Source organism: Musa acuminata, chromosome BXJ1-7 (assembly GCF_036884655.1).
Source record: "Musa acuminata AAA Group cultivar baxijiao chromosome BXJ1-7, Cavendish_Baxijiao_AAA, whole genome shotgun sequence".
Classification (NCBI taxonomy): domain Eukaryota; kingdom Viridiplantae; phylum Streptophyta; class Magnoliopsida; order Zingiberales; family Musaceae; genus Musa; species Musa acuminata.
The window spans coordinates 36,987,080-37,012,387 of record NC_088333.1 but is presented as its reverse complement, the minus strand read 5'-3'; the positions used below and the strand labels follow the sequence as shown (position 1 = coordinate 37,012,387).

The following is a 25,308-nucleotide window of genomic DNA, read 5'->3' as shown; positions in this document are numbered from 1 at the left end:
TCGGATTGATTGTCTCAACTAAGAGTGTGCAGTAATGCTACTACTTGTCCCTTTTGTCAATCTAAAGCAGAAACCATTAATCCCTTCTTTCTGTGCGTCTTTCCTATTAAATTATGGCAACTCTTTAAATCTTAACTAGATATTCAATTTTTAATGAGGGGGTGCAGTGTCCCAATTCTGATGGTCAAACCTTGTGGGTTCTAAATGATATTGGTCTTTGGTGAATATGGACGGCTATGAATTATCTTGTTCTCGCTAATGACATGGCCAAATCTTCTGATAGTGTCCAACATATGATATCACTAACTTATCCAAAATGTAGCTTGAATATATATGTTTCCGAATTGTAATCATCCCAAACTTAACTAAGAAGTATCTTGATATCTGATGTAGGCATCTACAAAACCCAACCTGACCATCCCTACACTCTATTTAGCATAGCAGCTTCAAGAGCCTTTTCTCAAGTTGGCAAGAATGAAAAGAGTGAAAATTGCAAATAGCTAATATAATTTTGTAACACATACCAGCAACTTGCAAATTGCTTTGAACTACTGCTAAGCAAGGATTTCTGTTTTCCACAGATAATACTGGCTTGAGCTTCCCAGGGCTAGTACAGTACATGTTCATTTACAAAGGCTTACATATATTTCACAATAAAGGATTCGTAGAAGAAGCAAGCATAGTACAATACACATTCATTTACAAAGGCTTACATATATTTCAGAATAAAGGATTCATAGAAGAAGCAAGCATAGTACAATACACATTCATTTACAAAGGTTTACATATATTTCAGAATAAAGGATTCATAGAAGAAGCAAGCATAGTACAATACACGTTCATTTACAAAGGCTTACATATATTTCAGAATAAAGGATTCATAGAAGAAGCAAGCATCGTCATACAATCAAAGTGGAACAGGATGTACAAGTAACAAAGAGATATATTCCTTCGTCTTTGTAGAGGAGTTAGTGTATCCATCGATGTACTTATAAATATTTTCTGCCACTCGTGAATAATTAATAATCCTTTCAAGTAAAGCAATGGAGAATGCCGTCGGATTGAGGCACTCTTCGTTTATCTCCTTCCATGCATCGTCAACTAGACCTTGGAGCTTCTTACATGCCACATGCACATCTGTTCCGTATTCTTTCATGTAGCATTGGACTGTGGAGGCAACATGTTCCCTAGTTTGTTCCAACTGTAAATTTCATGAAAAAAGAGGATTAATGATCTACCAACTGAATTCTAATGGATCCTTTCAGGATTTACATGTTCATTATATTAAAACAAATTGATAGATTATTATCAATAATAATGTGTAGATGAAAGGAATTTGGGAATCTACCAATGTGGAAGCTTACGAATGGGAGTTTTTTTGTTTGTACTAGATTTCTTAATATAAAATCATTTAAGGAGTTCAGCAAAACTTTGATAATGCAATTGAGTGACACAAGAAATGCTTTTGAGGAGATAAATAGAAGGAATATTGAAGATAACTTTGGAGATTACCTATTAAACCCCAATTATGGTCCATCTCATCTAATTGGAGAATGTATGTTATTTTCTTTTTCTTTTTTTTGTGTTATCATATTTCTACTACGATAGAAATCAGTGCAAAATTTACTATGAAAAATGTTTATATGACATAAAACACAGGAGATTATATTATGACCATACCTCATGTGAAGCAATATCATTCATGATACGACAAATTATTGCAGAAGCTTGGACAATCTTTGGGAAACTTGTAATCCATTGAAATGCCTCCTTAGTTGCTATTTCTCCCATTCCAATGAAAGAGGCACATTCGAGCATAGGATATGCTGAACTTATGAGGGAAACATGTAGATGTTCTTCCAAAGTTGGTACGTAATGTTGATCTCTCCATTTGGATTCCTCAAAATAAGCTTCAGATAAATCTTTCATCTATACCCAAGTAAAACAAAACCATTCCTTAATGTTTGTAATGCATGAGTAGCGTCTACAAGTGGGACAATCTAAGTTCAATACTGTGAAATGCTTATTCTTTGTATTGGCCAATAGTGGATTCATTTATTGCTTATGTAATGCTAATTAATAAAAGTGAAAATAAGAAGAACCTTATAATCTCATCACTCACCGCTTCCTTCAGATAGGTTATGCGATATTTCTCACCAGAAGCCAATAAATCTTCAAACTCTTCAAAGGTGTGGATTAGCTTTAGATAATAATCCTTCATGTACTTTGGTAATTGATGAACAACCTTCGCATCCCACCTGCATATGTATTAGTTTCACCATCTTTAGAAAAATAGGACATAAGCATACATGTTATTTTGCTATACACAATGACTAAAACTATTATGCGATATTTTATTTTCTTATGTGATATTATCAGTGGCACCTTTTGTTATCATCTATTGAGCCATGATAGTAAAAGGAAATATGTCCATCAATATAAGATTTACGAACCTTTGAATTGCCTCAGTTAGTCGTTGACTCTCCTCCAATGTGCTATAGACATCATACATGTCGTCCAGAATTGAAGTAAGGGCAGCCACCTTGGTCGTTATCACTCGTGCACGAGAATAATAGGGTTCAAAGTATATTCCCAGGATCCAGAAATAGCATTCCACCGATCTATCTCGAGCAAAACTGAGATTTTTTGAGGAGGCTAAATCATTCCACCACCTTCAAGTCGTTCACAAATCAAAATGGCATTACATATCAATTAAAGTTTGATGGGAGGAGGAACCATTCTCAGCAATTAGCTTGCACTTGTTTACATTTGCAACATGATTGTATCTTTCTTTCTTTATAAAAATCCAGAAGAAATATAGCTCCAGGGAATTCAGAAGTGAGGAGGAGCTTACTTGGTGATGTTCTTAAGTTCCTCGCGATGAAGAGATTGCAGCAAATTGAAGTCCAACTTTGCAAGCTCCAGGATGGCATCATCTCGTGTGACATCCTCTTGGTATATAGATATGTATTCTCTTGCCAAGAGCCTTCTAATTCTCCTACAGAGAGGTGTCTCGAGGTCAAGAGACACTTGCGTTGTTAATGGTGGTTTAAGATCAGCTAATGCAGACACTAGGCTATTCCTCGTAAAAGAGATGGCTTCATCAAGAATGATCTCCCCATGAGTCCCAAGATAGGCTGCGTTGTACAAGCTTAACAGTCCTTTCACATCACTCCCCAAGGTAGACATGAAACTCCCTCCCTCATCTTTGAACTTGTTAAAGACAACTACAGAAATACATAGAGTTTTGGTTTCGAGAAAAAAAAAACATACAGTCATATTATCAAAATTAATTTACTGTTTTAAGTGATTACGTGATAATCAATACAATGACTTTTGTGTGTGATTTTTATGTCTATTTTACCGGAGAAAATATTTTTGGTACTGCCAACCTCTATGATTGAATTAAATAAAAGATGATTAAAGAAGATCGTATTGTTTTGGAATTAATATATATATGTATATATATATATGTATATATATATATATATATGTATATATATATATATATATGTATATATATATATATATATATATATACATATATATATATATATATATATATATATATGTATTTATATATATGTATTATGTTTGCAAAAGTAATATATGTAAATATTACTTTTGCAAACATAATTATAGATAAAACATACAAATACATCTACTCCAAGGAAACGTAAGAGCATATTACCAGGGGTCACATGATACCCTTGTTGTCTCAGCAGGCGAAACCGGAGAGCAGTATCGTAGAGACCATGATCGTTAAAATCGGCATCATGGACTCGGTTTAATGCTTCACTTATTTCTTTCTCGAAGTGATAACTCAATCCAAGAAGCTGGATTGAATCGACCAAGTCCATAGTTTGCAAGATGTCGGTAGTGTCCTTGAACATGCTTCTTACCTGCTCCATCAGTTCTGCAGCTCTCTCTTGCATCCTTGCATCGCACTCCTGCATCCTCCATAGCAATTAATTGTTCAACCAACAAAACCGCAAGAAAGTAGCATGCGCACATTTTTCATGTTAATGAAACATTAACACCATTCGTTCTCGGAGAGTTTCTTGCCTAAAACTTAGAACATAAGTGAGATATATGTGTATATACATGCCTGTGTACTGGGGGAGGACTGGGCCTGTAAGATAAAGTAATCACCCCAAACGGTGGGATGGTAGCTTGCAGACTTGCGAATCACCACTTCATCACCTGGAACGTGTGGCTGCGAAATCATGTTCTACATTCTGATCTGGATGCAAGTGATGAGAGGATGAAGAGAGCCTGCAGCCTCGTGTAGCAATTTATAGAGTCTTGAATCTGGTTTGGTTTCGTAAGTGTCACGTTTTATGAGAAAGAAGATAACGAATGGGCCATCAGGGACTGTACGCTCCTTTTTTATTGGCTTATGTTTTAGCTTATCCATCATCTTTAATTGACGTCCTATGATTAGTTTTGCTTCGAATAATATAGGAAAAAGACGAGATATAATTAGTTTTGCATCCATCACCCTTGCTCTCACTCTCGTAATAGAAACTATAAATCATGTATATAATCGTATATTAACTTAAGTTTTATAATAAACTCTAAACAGTGTCGAACTCATCATATCAGTCTACTCACTCTCAAACTATAAATAATATTATCTAAACTTTAGTTTAACTTTCAACATTTTTTCCATGTGTGTATTAATCGAACTCTTTTTTACTTTAAAGGGTTAAATTTCTTTCAAAACCTATCTACATATTTTTGTAGGAGCGATCCACTCATATGAGTTGGTTCATTTTGGGATGCTTCATCTTTATTCAATCATGAAACCTCCAATTTGATTAGTTCAGCGAAATAATTCTCGTTTTATTCGCATCAATCACCAAGTAAGTTTCTCTTCGTGCCTCGTGACATCTCAAGATGGCTTCCCTCTCACAAAGATGCTGCCACAACACCTACTGCCATGTTCAATGTCAGGATTTTGTTACCTGACATAGTTATTTGTAATATGTAATTACAATCACATTGCACCCTATGCAAGGATATATAAAATAATTAATTAAAAATAACATGACATAACATAATGAAAAATTAAAACACAAAAGTGTTCATGATAGAGAAGGTGTTTGGGACCAATTTTGAGTATTAGACTGAGTGAGGAATTCCAAATCCTATCAAAGTAGATATTAAGATCATTTTGATTTGTTGCTAAGATTAAGATATAACCAAGGAATCTATAGATTATCTTGTTCGGAGTAATCAAGTTTCAGTAATAGAATTCTCAAATATTTTTCTCACATGTGGATGTGTGTGGTTGGTTGCATGGCATAGTACTAAAGCAGCAATTACTAATTTCAAAGAAGGCGCACGAGAGATCGTCTCTTTGATATAAATATGTTAACATACAAAAAAAAAAAGTTCACATGAGATTTTTAGATGAAAGGATTTGGAAGTTGATTGCCCACGTGTCGATGCTCTCACATGCTTGGCGAGGCCGACAAGGGATAAACTTAAATCTATGAATTATTCGAATCTATAATGATATATTTATGCCATCATTACGAAACCCAAGGATGTATGACCTAAGCAATGTAGATCCAATAGAGTTTTTTTTTTTCACCATTGGCAAGCGGGATTTGATTTCATGGCCTTACTATTAATCGTTAGGTTTTTATCAGCTAAGCTGCTTTGTACATTGAACGTTTTGGAGATTATCTAAATCTGGGTGTACGTACTATTAGATCATCTAAATCTGCTGCTTATGGAAGGTTCCGAACCCCACGGAAATGATGGGACGTCTCGTGCCACAATCTATTTCATGGAGAGCTTTTCCATCAGTCGGTCGATGAGTCTGTCCTCGTGTTTCAAGCCTTCCGGCGAACATGTGGCTGTGCTTATTCCCTTCTCTGTGGTGGATGATCAGCTCCACGACTTGGAAGTCATCTGGTACTGCAGCCTCACATGAGACGCATTAGCACCTAAGAAAGTGAGTTACAGCTGCTAGGCAGGGCTGTTGCAACAGCGTTCCAAAAGGAAGAGTACCTCGTGAGTTCTCCCCAAACAAATGCAAGATGGTGATTGTTAGGGATGAAGCTGAACTTAACAACCTTCAGCTTCGCACAAAGGATAGCAATGTAAAAGACAATGCCATCTAGGAATCAGGGAGTGTATATTGTGCTGTTTACGTCGGTGACGATGTTAGCAGAAGCATATTTAGGGCTTTAAGAATTGCTAATCCTTCCATTATGACACCATCTTGTGCTTTAATTGTATACAATCAATTTCTCTCATCTATCGGCACTCTTTTTTTTCAAACAAAAATATCATTCGGTATTGAAAATGAGAATAAACATATTATAAGAGTTTCAAGACATGTATTTAAAAGAAGAGGATCTGTGAGGATGGGGAGCAAGAAAATGATAAAAACAGAATATTACAATGCAATTAAAAGAGAAACTTTTTTAATAAAAAAATAAAATAATATTAAACAAGAGGTATGATTAAGAACACTCATAAAATATTCCTATATGCACACATCTTTGTTTCATGAACCATAGTCATATTTAATTTTAACAGTAAATTTTTTTTATATAATAATATCATAATTATAGTTTTTATGCTTATAATTACTATTAGAGTCTCGACGGCATGCCCTGATCATGATGTCGCTGCATGTCGTAGCATAGCAAGGCAGGGTGCTATTTTTGATCGATAATTACAATGATGCCACTATGATGACGTGTATTGGCCATGGCCGATATTGATGGGACGTTGGAGTCTCAAGGGGCATCCGTCGACATGGACATATGTGGCCAATGAGTCTCGTATAATGATGATAGCCGTGCACGAGGGAAAGGAACATCGATGAGGGATTGGTTATGAATGATGATTGGCGGGCAATGGCTATATTGCGAGCGAATGACCATTCACATGGGCGTCACCAAGGGAATCTAGACTGACAATGTGTAGGTGATGGATGGTCGCAATAGCTAGCGAGGGACATGCCATGCATTACGGTGGCCACATGCCTTAAGCAATTATGGTTTCATCCATTAAAATTACATTTTTACTTTTATAAATTCTTTTAATTTCAGCCTTAACAGCTTTGCCCTTTAAAAATCAGATATTTTTACTACATATTCTGAAAAATTATAGTTTTGTCTTTCGAATTAAATATTTTTGACTTATATCCTAAATTATAAAATTGACTAATTTGACCTTCTTTAATCAAATTTGATTTTGACCATATTTTAACTAATTGACTAAAAGTAGATTTGATCAATCTCATTTTGATCGAATTTAGAAAAAAAATCAATTTTTGATTAATTTTTATCTTTTGTTAATTTTAATTTAGATTGGTCTAATTGGGCTGATATTAAATTTAATTTTGAGAACTATCTATTTAAATAGGAGGATTGACCGGTCTAATTTAGGGTGCCATACGGAATTAAAAACTATAATTTTTTTATAGTGTTCTTATATAATATATTCATAAAAATTTTACTTGTTAAAAAAATATAACAAGTGCTAATATAAAATTTTACTTACTACCCGTCCCACTTAATTTAAACCTCATATATAAAGATTATGATTTCAGTTCTGTTTGACTCCAAAAGAAAGGTTGTCTAATGGCATCAGTCTAATATTTGTACTATAAAGAACAACAATAATATGTCATTAATTATTTCTATGATTGCATTAATTATTCCTTTGGATTCGTTGGATAATGGATTGAGATTGTCAAGGTTGCCATATCCTTCAAAGACAACGAGGAAGTTACAAACCTGTCTCTATTCATCACTAGATTCGATCAAATGAAGTTTATCTAACCTTAACCTGTTTATTAAAAAGCTCCCACAAGAAAGATAGTAGTCAATTGGATCTTGATACCTTTATCTGGAATGAGAATGTATGTCCGATCACATCAATCTAATTTCTGTAGAAGAAAATAAATAAAAACCTTCCCATCATCCACATTGCCTGCATGATTCATTTAATCTATGTCGATGTCGGTTGGATCAGATCTATATAGTTGAATGTGACCAATCTTGTCGTAGAAAAACAAACCATAATAACGTTACAAATACAATTTATCGTATCAATTTAGAAATATAACTAAAGCATGAGCCAATTGTATCATGTGTATTATATAGGGATGAATTAAAAAATAATATAATAATTTCATAGCACTATAAACTATTGTTCTTCAAAGTCGAGTTTAACAAAATTGCACTTAGAAAATATTTTTTGTTTATATATGAAAAGTTGTACGTCTCTCTCCTTCCCTTTTCCATTCCAACTCTCCGATTAATTGTACGAGGAGCACCAAGATTAGTCGTTTAGGTTCCAAAATACAAAATGCTTTTTTTTAATGTAAAAATTGCTAATAGATTTTTTATATTATCATATCCAAAAATACAAAGGACTCTTCTTCGTAATAACTCGGAACACATGTTATATATTGTTACATAAACCCATGCTTGCATACACATAGACATACGCACGAATATGCGCATGTAGACGTGCATGCCCATACTCACGTGCGCATACTCATAGAAACATAGCAGAAGTAATATAGTCTAAGATATTCTATAGCCAAACATATATTTTGGCCATAGAATGGTAATATGATCAAATCGGAATATGATTAACAAGTATCAAAAAGATATTATCCATTTTACTTTAATACCATTTTAGAAAACATAACAAATACTAATATAAAATTTTATTTACTACACATCTCATTTAATTTAAATCTCATATATAAAGACTATGATTTTAGTTTTTTTTACTTCAAAGAGAAAGGATGTACAATAGCATCAATCTAATATTCTGTACTACAAAGCAAAACAATTATATTACTTCCCCATCATTAATTTTTTCTATGATTGTATTAATTGAAAGTGATTTATTGTATTATTGTCTTTTGGATTGGTTGGAGACGTGTTGAGATTGTCAAGAAGGATAGCATCCAATCACATCAATCTAGTCTCCTTTCTCTCGTGATCACATCAATCTAATTTCTATAAAAAAAAATAAAAATATCATAAACCATCCCATCATCCACATTGCTTGCATAATTCAATTAATCTATATCCACATCAGCTGGATCAGCTCCACATAGCTGAGTGTGACTCATTGGACGTGTTGTCCAATCTTGTCGTAGAAAAAGGAATCATAATAACCTTATAAATACAATTTATGACAGCAATTTAGAAATGTAACTAAAACATAGGCCACTTGTATCATGTGTATTATATAGGGATAAATTAAAAACATATATATAATAATTTTATAGGGCTATAAAATATTTTGCTAGAAAGTCGAGCTAAATAAAATTGGAGTTAGATAACATTTTTTTGTTTATATATGATCAGAATATTGAAAAATATATTCGATTTTATTATTGAGAAGTTGTAGGTCTCTATTTTTGACAAGTCTCTCTCCTTCCCTTTCTCATTCCAACTCTCTCTCTCTCTCTCTCTGATTAGTGGTTTAGGTTCCAAGATACAAAAAGCTTTCTTTGTAAAAATTGCAAAATATAATTTGTATATTTTCACACCCGAAATACAAAGGACTCTTCTTCATAATAACTAGGAACACATGCTATATATCATTATATGCACGCATGCATGTATATACATAGCCGTATACATGAATATGCGTATATACACAAGCGTACTCGTACTTCTGTGCACACACTCGTAAAAACATGACAAAAATATCAAAATCTAAGGTAACATATATTTTGGCCATATAATGATAACATGATCAAATCGGAATAAGATTAACAAGTATCAAAGATATATTATCCTTGGTATAACCAAAATAGTTGGTCTATCCATGAACATGAACTTGGTACATTGATGTTTAATTGATTATGAGTGTGTGCACATAAGTACAAATAAAAAATACAATGACAATGTACCTATAATCACAATGTACCTATAATCACATCAATCGAGTCTCCTTTCTCTCGTGATCACATCAATCTAATTTCTATAAAAAAAATAAAAAATATTATAAACCATCCCATCATCCACATTGCTTGCATAAGTCAATTAATCTGTATCCACATCAGCTGGATCAGCTCCACATAGCTGAGTGTGACTCATTGGACGTGTTGTCCAATCTTGTCGTAGAAAAAGGAATCATAATAACCTTGTAAATACAAATTATGGCAGCAATTTAGAAATGTAACTAAAACATAAGCCACTTGTATCATGTGTATTATATAGGGATGAATTAAAAAATTAATATAATAATTTTATAGGACTATAAAATATTTTGCTAGAAAGTCGAGCTAAATAAAATTGGACTTAGACAACATTTTTTGTTTATATATGATCAGCATATTGAAAGAAATATATTTGGCTTTGTTATTGAGAAGTTGTATGTGCCTTTTTGACACCTCTCTCCTTCCCTTTCTCATTCCAACTCTCTCTCTCTCTCTCTCTCTCTCTCTCAAAGTGATTAATTGTACATGAGGCAGCAAGATTGGTGGTTTAGGTTCCAAAATACAAAAGGTTTGATTTTGTAAAAATTGTAAATATATTTTTTATATTTTTACACCCAAAATACAAAGGACTCTTCTTCATAATAATTAAGAACACATGTTATATATTATTACATGCACGTATGCATGTATACATATAGACGTGCATATGAATATGCGCATGTACACGTGCAAGCCCATATTTATGCGCACACACTCATATAAAAATAGTAAAAGTACCAAAGTCTAAGGTAACATATATTTTGGCCATATAATGATAACATGATCAAATCAGAATAAGATTAACAAGTATCAAAGATATATTATCCTTGGTATAACCAATATAGTTGGTCTATCCGTGAACATGAACTTGGTATATAGTTCCAATCATTGATGTTTAATTGATTATCCTTTCAAGTAATGGCAGGGGAATACAGTCGACTTAAGGCACTCTTGGTTCAGTTCCTTTCATGCGTTTTCAACCAAGTTTTGAAGCTTCTCGCATGCCACAGGCATGCTTGTTCCATACTCTTTCATATAGCTTTCCACCATGGAGGCAACATTCTCCATAGATTGCTCACGCTGCAAATTTCATGAAACAAGATGAAAAATAGCAAGTCGTTTGACTTGTATTGATTCTTTTTTTTTTTTATGACTATGTAAACTTAAACATTGGATATTTTTACAAGCATTGCAGGTTCTTTTGTATAGTTTCACAATTTTTCTAAAAATGTTTTTATGGTATTCATGTAAGAGAATGTAAGTTATGGTTGGATTTGGAGGTTACGTAATAAAAACTTTTTTAATGCTACCTGCCAGGTTGGCATTGTGTTTCATCGCATTTTGATTGAATTGGTAAGGTGAGTCTCGAGGGGTTTCGCTTATAGCTGTCGACTGGAGAGACCCATTATGGGTTCGTAAAAACTCAACAATGATGACTCAATACTTAATATAATCAGAAATATTTTCGGTTTATTGCCCTCTTTTGATGAATTTTATATTATCCATATTTTTCAAAAGGTAATATGGTCGTCCATGGATCCACAAATTTTGAGAAACTAAATAGGGAATTATCGTTTTGGCAAGGGAATTCAGAATTGAAAAGGGAAAGGCTGTTCAGGATGACTGATGTAATCGCAGGATTTTGATTTAATATAATTTAAAAAATATAATAACTAGGTTAAGAAAGATCTATATCCAAAATAATAATAAATTACGAAGCAATGTGAAAAGGAACAAGCCAAACAAGCACCTTCATGCAATCCACTAACTATAATGTTACTGTCAAATTCAAAGATAGATCTAAAACACGTAACCTAACAGCTTCTGTGGTCTTTTCAAATCAAACTGCTTTATAACAAGCTGAAGATAATATGAAAAAGTAAAACCTACATGGAAGTCGCCTTGAGCTCCTCACCATGAAAAGACTACAGCAGCTTGGCAAGCTCTAGTATGGCATCAAGTTAAAGTATATAGATATCAAATATCACTAGATTCGAAATGTAATCGAAGACAATTACAGTTTCAAAAAATTCATACAGATGATAACGGAACAAACATATTGACAAAGACTTTATCAAAATAAAGACAGGAGATATGTCGACAGTTGATCGTCATAGCTTCACATTGAGGAGTCATGAGACAACCTCCTTTATGGGCTAAAAGGAGAGATTGTTTGGTTGATAACGGAACAAACATATTGACAAAGACTTTACCAAAATAAAGACAGGAGATATGTCGACAGTTGATCGTCATAGCTTCACATTGAGGAGTCATGAGACAACCTCCTTTATGGGCTGAAAGGAGAGATTGTTTGGTTGATAGCCCACAGCCTACCCTCTTTCAAGTGAAACCTTAGATCTAATAGGGAGTGTGGTGGCTATGAAAAAAAGAGAAGAATTGTAGCAACGAGGTAGATTTTTACAGTAGCTAATTGATTTCAAAATAGCAGGAGAAAAGGGTAGAAAAACAAAAGAAAGAAAGTGAAGAATACAAGGACAATATAAAAAAACTGTTCTCAATCATCCAGCAATGTTCTCATCTCAAGTGTGATCAGATTTACAATAGATACTTGCTGTGATTGCTTAGGGAGAATTTAGATATTGTGCACAGTGACATAATTCTTGTATCCCAGTTATTCTCTTGAGATTGTTGCTAGAGTTATGGGCAAAAGATTAAGATTCATATATTCATTATTATTATAGTGGATTATCTCTACTTTATCCCATGATTTTTACCCTTCACGTTGGAGGGGTTTTCCACGTAAATTTTTATGTTCTATTTGATTGTGATTCAATTTAATTTCACTGCATGTTATGACTTACTAGTATTTATTCATATACAAAAGTTTATTTCTCTTTATATATCATCATCTTACTATATGTACACTTTGGATAGGAGAGCTAAAGGGACCCAACTAAAACTCCAAGTGTCGTATTCAATTAACCTACGCTTTAAAATTATTTAAATTTGTAACATCAAGTGGATCCGGTCGAAACTCACAAATGCAAATGTAATGTTGAGATCATGTAGAGAATTAAACGGTCCTGATTACAACTCATAGAAACAAAGAAAAGTATCTAAGAGATAATTAAAATGGAATATCTTATGGTTTTATCTATCACCCATTCCATCATGTAACAGCGAGGATCCATGATTGTTTGAGAAATATACAAAAAAAAAATAAAGAGTTAAGTATGATAGCGTAGAGACATAAGGGCAGTCTTTGGTTTTATGTGGCTTAGCATGGATTTTAGTGGGACAAGCCGTAGTGGAATCCACATCCTTCCTTGTAGGGAGATGAAGGGAGATGGAAGTAAAGTAAAATGGGAGAGCAACTTTGATGGGCCTTTTACGGGAGGGATTAGTTTCTTTATCAGACATGCGGATAGGGCGAGATTATAAGAAAGAGCATGGAGTAGTGCAGTTGCATTCTTTTGAAAGAATTAAGCTTACAAATGGGGAAGGAATAAAGCCTTGAAGAAAGATGAAAAATCTCCATGGTGTATGGTGATCCATTTGAAACTTGTTAAATTTTGAAGGAAGTAAATTATCTCATAATTTTAGAAAATCCAATAAATGTGGTCATTAGTTAGCTTCATAGGCTCTAACTTTTATTATCACTGTAAAATCTTGAGATTAAATTTCGTCTTTACCGCTTACTATTAAAAAAAAAAAAGTTTAATTAACTTCTTCTGGGCAGCTTTATCTAAGGCGCACTGCACCATCACATTTATTTGCGTTCCCAAAGATCCAATGTTTCGTGGTCTTGCTCGTGTAATGTGAGTTTTGAAACTGACTAAGAATCCTCAAGGATTTATTTTTTTATAAAATTAAATGTATAAATAAGCAGGAATGATAAATGATATACGGACTTATCGCTTGGATCCGTCCCAAACGCATTGAACAACTACCCTAATTTGCATGTAAGCAAGCCGATACTTGAGAAGATAGCATTCCATTAATTACGTCGGTTGGTGACATACAGGCTTGGTCTCCCATCAACACAGTAAATTAGATAATAATAATGATGATGATGATGATGGTACAAGATACTACAAGCATAAGATTAAACAAGATGATTCCAAAATGAATAGTTAATGGATGACGCCTATTCGTTTTTGCAACTTGCGCAGTAGCAACAACAATTGTACTTCGTCGCTTTGGCAGAACTTTTAGTTTATATTAGGGACAGTTTATTCAAACGAAACTCTTAAGTAATGATCAACATTTTTCTCTTAACTTCGTTTATTAATCTTTTACACAAAATAGAAATCAATCATTAATCGAATCATAGTTAAAAAAACCAGATGGGATAAAACCAGAAATTCAACTGATCCATCTGGTCCATTTATTAGGCTGGCTTCTTGGAAAACTAGAACAGATGAATTGATTCATTTGCTGGAATCGTCTGATTCAAATTAAAAAGGATCGTTTTTTTAATATACTTAAACTACTTAAATAAATTTAGTTATTCTTTTACTATTTGTCATTAAGGAGTAATAAGAATGGCAACATGATGAATAGGATATGATGTAAGTAACAAAGGGCTGAACTTGTGAAATTGGTGTATGCATCCATATGAACTTGTTAGTTTGGCAAGTCCCATAGTCCCACATCGGGAAAATCAGACTTGTTGTCTCGTCTTGGAACTATAAATAAGGGCCTGAGCTTTGATGTTAGACACACCACGAGAAGTACCACAGACACCACAAGAAGTACAGCAGGCATCACAAGAAAACCTGCTTATGGTTTGAAGTCTTCTTGTTTAGGAAGCTGAAGGTGTTTTATGGCCTAGGAACATTTCCTAAGGCATTTGTAAGTGTCCCTCTTTTATAGTAGTAATTTGCTCCTCTTTCTTCCGTGGATGTAGGTCAAAGTCAATTGACCGAACCACGTATATCTGGTGTTCTGGTGTTTTATTTGTTCTTGTCGCTTTATTCTTTCCGCTTTATTATCTTGTTGTGTTGCCAAAATTATCCTTTGGTAAATATCCTGGGGCTAGCTCTAACAAACTGGTATCAGAGCCTGGTTCTGGGATCTTTTGGCAACAATGACAATATCAAAGATCGTTGTCGAGAAATTCGATAGAAATGTCAACTTCGGCATGTGGCAACTCAAGATGGAGGCCATTCTGGTTCAAGACGGAGTTGATTTGGCACTTCAGGGTGCTGAGAACATTCCAGATGGTACGTCAAAAGAAGATCTTGCGGGTATGGATAAGAAGGCCCGATCCAGCATCATTCTAAATCTCTCTGATGAGGTTTTACGGGAGGTAGCTACGGAGACTACGGCTAAGAGCATGTGGGACAAACTTAAAGCCTTGTACATGAAGAGGACAGTGGAGAATCGTCTCTACTTGAAGCAGAGTCTGTATATGCTTCGGATGGTTGAAGGTACATCTATACTCTCGCATCTTGATAAGTTTGATTCTTTGGTTATGGATTTAGAGAATATAGATGCAAAAATTGATGATGAGGATAAGGCTTTGTTGCTCTTGTGTTCTCTTCCCCAATCTTTTAAGCATTTCCGTGATACTTTGATTTATGGAAAAGAAACAGTTTCGTATCAAGAAATTAAATCTGCACTGAAATCTAAGGAGCAGATAGACAAGAATATCACTGGGGAAAGTAGAGAGAATCAGGCTGAGGGTCTGGTTGTTAGGGGGAGAATGGATAAAAGAGAATTTGACAGTAGTAGATCTAAATCTAGATCTAAATCCAGACATAGAAATTTGGAATGCAGATATTGTCATAAAATGGGGCACATTAAATCTGATTGCTTTAAATTGAAAAATAAATTAAAGCAAAAGGAAAAATTTGTTGAGAAAACTATTAAATCCGCTGAAGCTAGTGTAGCATCTGATGAGAATTTTGGAAATATTTTCTTTGCTATTGATGACAGGACAAAGTCTAAAAATGAATGGATTTTAGATTCAGGTTGTTCTTATCACATGTGTCCCAATAGGGATTTGTTTTCCACATATGAATCTTGTAATGGTGGAATTGTTTTGATGGGCAATAATGCCGCATGTGATGTTGTTGGTAGAGGAACAATCCGAATTAAAATGCATGATGGTATTGTGAGGACGCTCACTAATGTTAGACATGTTCCTGATTTGAAAAAGAATCTCATCTCTTTAGGCACCCTAGAGGCCCTTGGGTGTAAATACACAGCTGAAGGTGGAGTTATGAAAGTTTCTAGAAGTGCTCTTATTGTTATGAAAGCTTGTAGGTCTGGTAGCTTGTATATTCTGCAGGGAACTACTGTCACAGGTTCAGTTGCAGTTTCGTCATCATCATTGTCTGATTCTGACATCACCAAATTATGGCATATACGTCATATGAGAAATATTCGACCACCACAAAGGTATGCAAATTTGGTTGCATATGCTTTGTCTGTTGCAGAAGAAACAAGTGAAGTTGGTGAGCCTACTTCCTATTCAGATGCAGTTTCTTGTGATAATTCCGCTAAGTGGTTGATTGCTGAGGGAAAAGTCCTTGTTCAGAAAATTCATACGAAGGACAATCCAGCTGATATGTTTACGAAGCCTCTTCCGGTTTACAAGTTCAAGCAGTGCTTGGACTTGGTTGGTGTTCATTGTTGGTGATTGCCCGTTGGGGCTTTTGTGAAGAAGGTGGAGCAAGTTTTGTTGGGACATGCCAAGGTGGAGATTTGTTAGTTTGGCAAGTCCCATAGTCCCACATCGGGAAAATCAGACTTGTTGTCTCGTCTTGGAACTATAAATAAGGGCCTGAGCTTTGATGTTAGACACACCACGAGAAGTACCACAGACACCACAAGAAGTACAGCAGGCATCACAAGAAAACCTGCTTATGGTTTGAAGTCTTCTTGTTTAGGAAGCTGAAGGTGTTTTATGGCCTAGGAACATTTCCTAAGGCATTTGTAAGTGTCCCTCTTTTATAGTAGTAATTTGCTCCTCTTTCTTCCGTGGATGTAGGTCAAAGTCAATTGACCGAACCACGTATATCTGGTGTTCTGGTGTTTTATTTGTTCTTGTCGCTTTATTCTTTCCGCTTTATTATCTTGTTGTGTTGCCAAAATTATCCTTTGGTAAATATCCTGGGGCTAGCTCTAACAGAACTTGATATAACACTTCTAATCATTCATGTATAATTTACTATAGTTTCAGGCAATGGAACGGGAAATGCATTTCGGTTGAGACACTTTTGGTTCCGTGTGTCCTCAACCAAATCTTGAAGCTTTTAACATGCCACATAATGATGGAGCATTGTACAGTGGAGGTAACACGCTCCCTAATTTGTTCATGCAGCAAATTTTATGAAATAAAATAAGATTCCATGTTCTTTGACTTGTATTGACTTTATACAAATATTGCTACCTGCATTAGAGGTTCGCCAATATCACATATAGAGAAGATTATTAAACTATCATCGATAGAGTTCTTGCAAGTAGATAAGCTTTTCCATGTGCCAATACGATATTACATCAAGTAACAATACTTATCCATTAAGATGCACAAATTTAATCATAAATTAATATATTATAGTTTAAAATATTAAATATGGATATATATATATATATATATATATATATATATATATATATATATATATATATATTCCTTAAACAAGAAGCTTTACAGCAAACTAACATAGAAAGACTTTCCTAATGATTTATTGGCTAGAGCTTCGCATGGCTAGCACAAGAAACTTAAATTTACTGACTCTTTCAACAATGATTTAATATCTTTAACAATAACAATACTATCGATCATTCTGCTGATTAAGATACAAACCATAGGATTGATAGGAGTACATGATCAAATCTCAATAGGATGCTCTAGTAACAAAGAGATATTGTCTCTGGTACAAGTAGATGAGTTGGTGTATCCATCAATATCCTTATAAATATCATTAAATAGACACAAAGGGTTGAGTGTCCTTCCAAGCAAGGGCATGGATATTATAGTCGGATTAAGACACTCTTTATTTACATCTTTCCATGCATCTTCAATCAAAACTCGGAGTTTATCGCATGCCACATGCACATTTGTACCAAACTCTTTCATGTAGCATTGGACTGTAGAGGCAACATGTTCCCTGGTTTGCTCAAGCTGCAAGTATCACAAAATAAAAAAGCATGGAACTCTATATATTTGGAAGTAATAAACTTAGCTTTGATCAATATCCTCATGCTTGGAGTTTTGTAGGACTAGGAGTTCAAATAAAACTATAGGTTAGTGCATAATTAGAGGACTGATGATGAATAAAGTTATATTATTTAGTTTTACCTCTTCTCCCTTCCAATATGTATATTATCCTCTCCTGTGATTATATTATTAAGTTTTACATTGTCTACCGTGCATAGCATCAAGCTGCAAACTGTCGTTTTAATAAACTCCTCAAAATTATAGTTCTTTGTTTTGTTTGAAAATGTTTTTTCTCATTAAATTTTGTGGTGTTTATATAAGAAAATATGATATATTTTATTTTGTAAGATCAATAAGTATGTTAAATAAGGTTTTCAAAATTCAAAATTAATAATAAGTTACCTCATGTGAAACGAAATCATTGGCGATACGAGCAATTAATGCAGAAGCCTTGACGATCTTAGGGAAACTAGCAACCCACTCAAATGCCTCCTTAGTTGCTACTTCTCCCATTCCAACAAAAGAAGCACAAACAAGCAAAGGATAGGCTGAACTGATGAGCGAGATTTGCAGATGTTCTTCTAATTTTGGCACATACTGTTTGGAAGCCCATTTGTTTTCCTCGAGATAGGATCTTGATAAACCTTTCATCTATGATAAAGGTGAGGAAACGGTGACGTTGTGTAAGAAATAAGAAGGCAAAAATCACTAAGAAGTATAGCACGACTTGGAATTTGTAGAGTGGATAAAAAAAAGAAATGTGCAATCAGATTTTTCTTGTTTAGCAAATATTAATTCATCACACTAATCTAAATTGAAATCCATTAAAATAATAAAAAAATTACCGCTTCCTTAAGATAAAATAAACGATACTTCTCACTAGGTGCTAGTAAATTTTCGAATTCTTCAAAAGTATGGATTAGCTTCAGAAAATAGCCCTTCATATACTCTGGTAGCTGATGAACAGCCTTGGCATCCCACCTACAAATTAGCTTAATGTTGCTTTATCCACAAAGAATCAAACTATTATGGCATATTTGTCATGGCACCTGCTATTATAATCAATTGAGATAAGATATCTCATTCTCGACAATAATAAAACAAAAAAACACTATCCAAAAGCAAGAGATTTCCAAACCTTTGAATTACTTCAGTGAGTAGTTGACTCTCCTCCAATGTGCTATAGAGATCATAGATATCATCCAAGATGGAAGTCATGGCCATCACCTTGGTGGTAATCACTCGTGCACGAGAATAGTGAGGTTCAAAGTATATCGCAAGTATCCAATAATAACATTCAACCACCCGATCTCGTGCAAAACTTAGATTTTTTGAGAGGAATAAATCATTCCACCATCTTCAATGCAATCCACAAACCACAATGTTATTGTCAATCCAAACATCGATAAAAAAAGATGGACACAATCAAACATTTCTACAATGACAGTGTTCTACGTATTCAAGTGTACTCCTCAACCTGAACTCTCAATCAATCTAACTGTAGGAAAGAAATTACATGGAGATGCTCTTAATCTCGTCGCGATGAAGACATTGCAGTAGATTGAAGTCAAGCTTTGCCAGCTCTAGTAAGGCATCATTTCGTGTCGCACACTCTTGGTAGATGGAGAGGACTCTCAAGGAAGAGTCTCACTTGCGTTGCTAATGGTGGTGTGAGATCACTTAACATGGACGCAAGCTGGTCCCTCGTAAAAGAAATAGCTTGATCGAGTATGGTCTCCTCATGTATCCGTAGATAAGCCGCATTGTATAAGCTTAAAAGTCCCTTTGGATCATCCTTCAAGGTGGACACTAAATTTCCTTCCTCATCTTTGAACTTGTTAAAAACATCTGTTGATTCATAAAGTTTTGAGAAAACACATAAAGTGGTTTTATTTTATTTACTTTATTGTAACAATTTCACAAAAAATGACCTTGATTCTCTTGAAATCAAACATAGTAATTTCATCTCTATAATATTTCAAATATAGGTCAAATATAAATCATGGTATACGCCAAAGATAGTTTCAATAGGAACTTTCAGTGACAAATGTGTATTATCTGATTGCAGGGTCATGAAAAGGGAAAACAATTCCTATACTAGTAAGGCAGCAACAATTATAGACGATATATATGTATATATATATATATATATATATATATATATATGTATGTATATATATATATATGTATATGTATATGTATATATATACATATATATATATATATATATATATGTATGTATATATATACATATACATACATACATACATACATACATATATACATATATATATATAAATATATATATACATATATACATATATGTATATATATATATACATATACATATATATATATATACATATATACATATATATATATATACATATATACATATATATATATATACATATATATATACATATATATATATATATACATATATATACATATATATATATATATACATATATATATATATAAGTACATCTTTTTAATATAGTTGAAAAATATGTATAGGAGATCAAAACGTTTTGAGAAGTGTGAGGTCACTCATGTACAGAGAAGAAATTATGAAGCAAAATGACCAGCTAATATTGTTAGAAGCCATCGGATTGATTGTTCAGTGACTTCTTTTTTGATGGGCTGATTAAGTTGTCTTCTTAAAACAAAAATCCTCCATCATTTCTAAAATACAAATTAAATTACTTTTGCAAACATAATTATAGAGAAAACATACAAATACATCTACTCCAAGGAAACGTAAGAGCATATTACCAGTGGTCACATGATACCCTTCTTGTCTCAGCAGTCGAAACCGGAGAGCAGTCTCGTAGAGACCTTGACAGTTCAAATCGGCATCATGGACTCGTTTTAATGATTCACTTATTTCTTTCTCGAAGTGATAACTCAATCCGAGAAGCTGGATTGAATCGACCAAGTCCATAGTTTGCAAGATGTCGGTAGTGTCCTTGAACATGCATCTTACCTGCTCCATCAGTTCTGCTGCTCTCTCTTGCATCCTTGCATCGCACTCCTGCATCCTCCATAGCATAGCAATTAATTGTTCAACCAACAAAACCGAAAGAAAGTAGCATGCGCACATTTTTCATGTTAATGAAACATTAACACCATTCGTTCTCGGAGAGTTTCTTGCCTAAAACCATATGTGAGATATATGTGTATATACATGCCTGTGTACTGGGGGAGGACTGGGCCTGTAAGATAAAGTAATCACCCCAAACGGTGGGATGGTAGCTTACAGACTTGCGAATCACCACTTCATCACCTGGAACGTGTGGCTGCGAAATTACGTTCTCCATTCTGATCTGGATGCAAGTGATGAGAGGATGGCGAGAGCCTGCAACCTTGTGTAGCAATTTATAGTCTTAAATCTGGTTTGGTTTCGTAAGTAACACGTTTTATGAGAAAGAAGATAACGAATGAGTCATCAGGGATTGTACGCTCCTTTTGGCTTGCCTTAAGTTTTAGCTTATCCATCATCTTTAATTGACGTCCTATGATTAGTTTTGCTTCGAATAATATAGGAAAAAGACGAGATATAATTAGTTGTGCATCCATCACCCTTTCTCTCACTCTCGGAATAGAAACTATAAATCATGTATATAATCGTATATTAACTTAAGTTTTATAATAAACTCTAAACAGTGTGAAACTCATCATATCAGTCTACTCACTCTCAAACTATAAATAATATTATATAAACTTTAGTTTGACTTTCAACATTTTTTCCATGTGTGTATTAATCGAACTCTTTTTTACTTTAAAGGGTTAAATTTCTTTCAAAACCTATCTACATATTCTTGTAGGAGTGATCCACTCATATGAGTTGGTTCATTTTGGGATGCTTCATCTTTATTCAATCATCAAACCTCCAATTTGATTAATGTTAGAATCCTTGCAGATTTTAAACTTGGGGTTGATCTCTTTAGGGGATCGGCCTCCTGGAACTCTATAGGGGTTACTCCCTCCAAGTTGCTGCTCAAAGACTGCAGAAAAGATTCATCTATTGCTTATCAAAAGAAGAGAAATACATGACTATTTATAGGGCTTCTAAACCCTAACTCCTAATAGGACTCCTACTCAAGACTCCTATTTCTAACCAACTCCTAATAGGACTCATACTCAAGACTCTTATTCCTTTATACAACTCCTTATTCTTCTCTAAGAAACAACCTCCTAATCCTAGCCAACCTCTTCACCTCTTTAATAGGGGTCGGCTTAGGTAGGTTTTACATGAATGTCCCTATCAATTAGGACTCTCCTAGCTAGAGTCCGAATAGACCCACCCTCTTCAAATCAGCCTTGTCCTCGAGGATGACGATTCATGAATTTTGAGAATTTGATCTTCAAGTCGTCATAGTTCTCCCAAGTGACATCTTTTGTTGGTAGGTTCACCCACTGTATTAGCACTTTAGTAGTTGGTCATCGTCATCGAGTCACAATCCGTCGATCAATAATGGTACTTGGCTTGGTCTGGAGTTCTCGTTGGATAGTCATATTTGGCGGGTTTCTTTGGGCTGTCTCCAAGCACCTATTTACAACTTCTGTTTGGCCGTCGATTTGTGGGTGATATGTCATACTCCTTTTCAATTTAGTACCCTGCATATAGAATAACTTTGTCTAAAATCTGCTCGTGAAGATGCACGTAGAATTTATCATAAGCACAATGCGTCCCTTATAGTGTAATTTTTTTGAGTCCCAATTGTAATGAGCCACGGAGCTTGGTGCTTCCTCCAAATTTTTTATAATCTTACTAGTCTTTGAATTTTCCTGCCATTCCATCTTAATATCCTCAAGGAAGTCGCTGGTCGGAAGTGAAACAGCCGAAACTTCAGCTTGCTCGGGTAGTTGCGAAAGCGCATCTGCAAGAATATTCTCTTTCTCCTTTTTGTAAGTTATTTCATAATCATATCTAAGTAGTTTTGTTACCCATTTTTGCTGCTCAGGGGATGATATCTTTTGCTCAAAAAAGTACTTGAGGCTTCTTTGGTCGATTTTAATTTGAAATCGTCGACCGATCAAGTAGGGTCTCCACCTCGTTGCTGTGTGCACAATGACGAGCATCTCCTTATCATATGTTGATTTATTTTGATGGGAGGGAGATAATATCTTGCTAGTGTATGCGAGTGGTCGACCATCTTGCATGAGAATGGCTCCAATTCCGACTCCAGATGCGTCGGCCTCAATTATGAAGGGTCGGTTGAAATCTGGTAGTGCTAGCAACGGTGTCGTCATCATGGCTGCCTTAAGTTTGTCGAAGGCAGTGGAGGCTTTGTCCGACTATTGAAAGATATATTTTTTCAATAAGGAAATAAGTGGTGCATTGATCTTTCCATAGTTTTTCATGAACTTGCGGTAGTAGCCTATTAAATCCAGAAATCTATGTAGCAATTTTATGTTCCTCGGGGTCGACCAGTTCTGCATTGCTTCTATTTTGGAGGGGTCCACCATCACACCTTCCTCTGATATGATATGCCCAAGATATTCCATCTTTTGTTGCAGAAAGCAAAAATTCATAGTGGCCGTTGTGTGTTCGAAAGGCGATTTTCGGTATGCCTTTTTTACACACTCATATTTGATGATACCCAGATCGAAGGTCCAGCTTTCTGAAAATTTATGCTCCCTTTTATCTATCAATTCATCTACTATTGGAATAAGGTATTTGTCCTTGATGGTTATGCCATTGAGAACTCAGTAATCAACACATATTCGTCTTGTTCCGTCCTTCTTGCGTACAAGTAGCACCGGTGAAGAGTAGAGGTTGCAACTTGGCCGAATAACTCCTGTTTCGAGCATCTCTTTTACAATCCTTTCTATTTCATCCTTCTGGAGATGTGGATACTGATATGACTGAGCATTTGCTAAAGATTTGCCTGGAAGGATCGTTATATAATGATCATGCCGACGGGTAAGAGGTAGGTTGCGTGGTTCGTCAAATATATTTGAAAATTCAGCAAGCAAAGGAAGTAGATTTGGATCTTCAAATTCTGTTGGCTCTCCTTTAGTTTGCTGCTCAAGTAGTACCAAAAAGCTGCTGCATGCTTTATGCAAAACCTTCTCCATTTGTTGTGTGTAAATCGTTGTTATGTCGCCCCCACGTTTCCCGTGCAATGTCACCTGTTTCTCCTTACTGTAAAATTTCATAATTAGTTTCATAAAATTCCAAGAAATATCACCTAATGTCGTCAACCATTTAATTCTGAGCATGGCCTCATGATTGTTAAGAGGGAGAAGGAAGAAATCTGCAATTATCTCTTGGTCCTGCAATAATAGTTTCTCTTACGGGCGCCTACGATCACAATTCAAAATCCTTCCGTCGGTGACCTTAACATCAAACCTGCAGCGATTCTCGATAGGTAATGCTATCCGAATAGCATTCTTACTATTTAGGAAGTTAGTAGTACTGCCCGTGTTGATGAGAACAGTGATCGGTTGTTGTTTGAGAAGGCCTCCAACTTTCATCGTTTGCGGGTTTGAGTAGCCGGCTAGTGCGTGTACTGTAACGTCAGTCGGTTGTAGCTCTTCTTCCGCATCTTCTTTATGTTCAAAGTTCTCTTCTGAATGTTCAATGACCTCTTCTTCTATTGGTTCAATCATAAGAAGTCTCCCTTTACTACAGCGATGCTCACGGCTCCACGGCTCGTCGCAATGCCAACATAACCCCTTCGCATATTGCTCCCGAAGCTCTTCTCTTGTTAACCTCTTTGGTGTAGGGACTTGGTCGACAGTAGGGGGGGCTGAGGATTTCAATATTGCTGGTTGAGGAGCGACCCTAGTCCTCCGAGCTTCATGGTTCAATTGCTCCTCTTGATGTCATGCGAAAGAGATGGCTGCCATAAGCATGTACGGTTGTCGCGCTTTAACTTCTCCTCGGATCTCCAGCTTCAAGCCCTTAATAAGGTCCTCAACAGTTGTTTTTGAGACCAATCATGATTTTGATTATATAACCTTTCAAACCTGGTTTGGTACACCTGAATGTGGCGGTTTGTCGGATCTTTGCTAGTTGTCCGTCAATATTCTCATAATCGGTTGGTCTGAAGCGTATCAACAGTCCTTCTTTGAATTGTCGCCATGAAAGGACTCCATAAGTATGTTCAAACCAGTCAAACCATTGTATTGCATCCCCTTCCAGATGTATAGCTACAATTTTCACCATAGATGCATCTGCGGTTTTGTG

At 35.0% G+C, this 25,308-nt stretch overlaps 2 protein-coding genes across 2 annotated transcripts; both read right to left on the bottom strand.

Moving 5' to 3' along the window:
• Positions 1 to 718: 718 nt before the first annotated feature.
• On the bottom strand, positions 719 to 4,228 carry LOC135679731 (alpha-humulene synthase-like). The gene is made up of 7 exons (XM_065193715.1): positions 4,128 to 4,228; positions 3,692 to 3,957; positions 2,855 to 3,227; positions 2,454 to 2,672; positions 2,123 to 2,258; positions 1,681 to 1,929; positions 719 to 1,201 (listed from the first exon to the last, which is right to left on the bottom strand). Exons 1-7 carry the CDS (start codon positions 4,226 to 4,228, stop codon positions 908 to 910), a joined length of 1,638 nt encoding a protein of 545 aa, XP_065049787.1. The 3' UTR covers positions 719 to 907.
• Positions 4,229 to 10,942: 6,714 nt separating this feature from the next.
• On the bottom strand, positions 10,943 to 21,430 carry LOC135586260 (beta-eudesmol synthase-like). Its single transcript, XM_065193714.1, has 5 exons — positions 21,302 to 21,430; positions 20,903 to 21,144; positions 18,953 to 19,088; positions 18,510 to 18,758; positions 10,943 to 11,056 (listed from the first exon to the last, which is right to left on the bottom strand). The coding sequence occupies exons 1-5, from the start codon at positions 21,428 to 21,430 to the stop codon at positions 10,943 to 10,945; spliced, it is 870 nt and encodes a 289-aa protein (XP_065049786.1).
• Between the last annotated feature and the right edge of the window lie 3,878 nt (positions 21,431 to 25,308).

Coding starts and splice junctions, on each gene's coding strand:
- LOC135679731 (XM_065193715.1), bottom strand. CDS start 4,228: ATGATTTCGCAGCCACACGTTCCAGGTGATGAAGTGGTGATTCGCAAG. Junction 2,673..2,854: donor GAACTTAAGAACATCACCAA/GTAAGCTCCTCC, acceptor AACGACTTGAAG/GTGGTGGAATGATTTAGCCT. Junction 1,930..2,122: donor TAACCTATCTGAAGGAAGCG/GTGAGTGATGAG, acceptor ACTTGGGTATAG/ATGAAAGATTTATCTGAAGC.
- LOC135586260 (XM_065193714.1), bottom strand. CDS start 21,430: ATGGAGAACGTAATTTCGCAGCCACACGTTCCAGGTGATGAAGTGGTG. Junction 19,089..20,902: donor CGACTGCTGAGACAAGAAGG/GTATCATGTGAC, acceptor GCTAATTTGTAG/GTGGGATGCCAAGGCTGTTC. Junction 18,759..18,952: donor TATTTTATCTTAAGGAAGCG/GTAATTTTTTTA, acceptor CCTTTATCATAG/ATGAAAGGTTTATCAAGATC.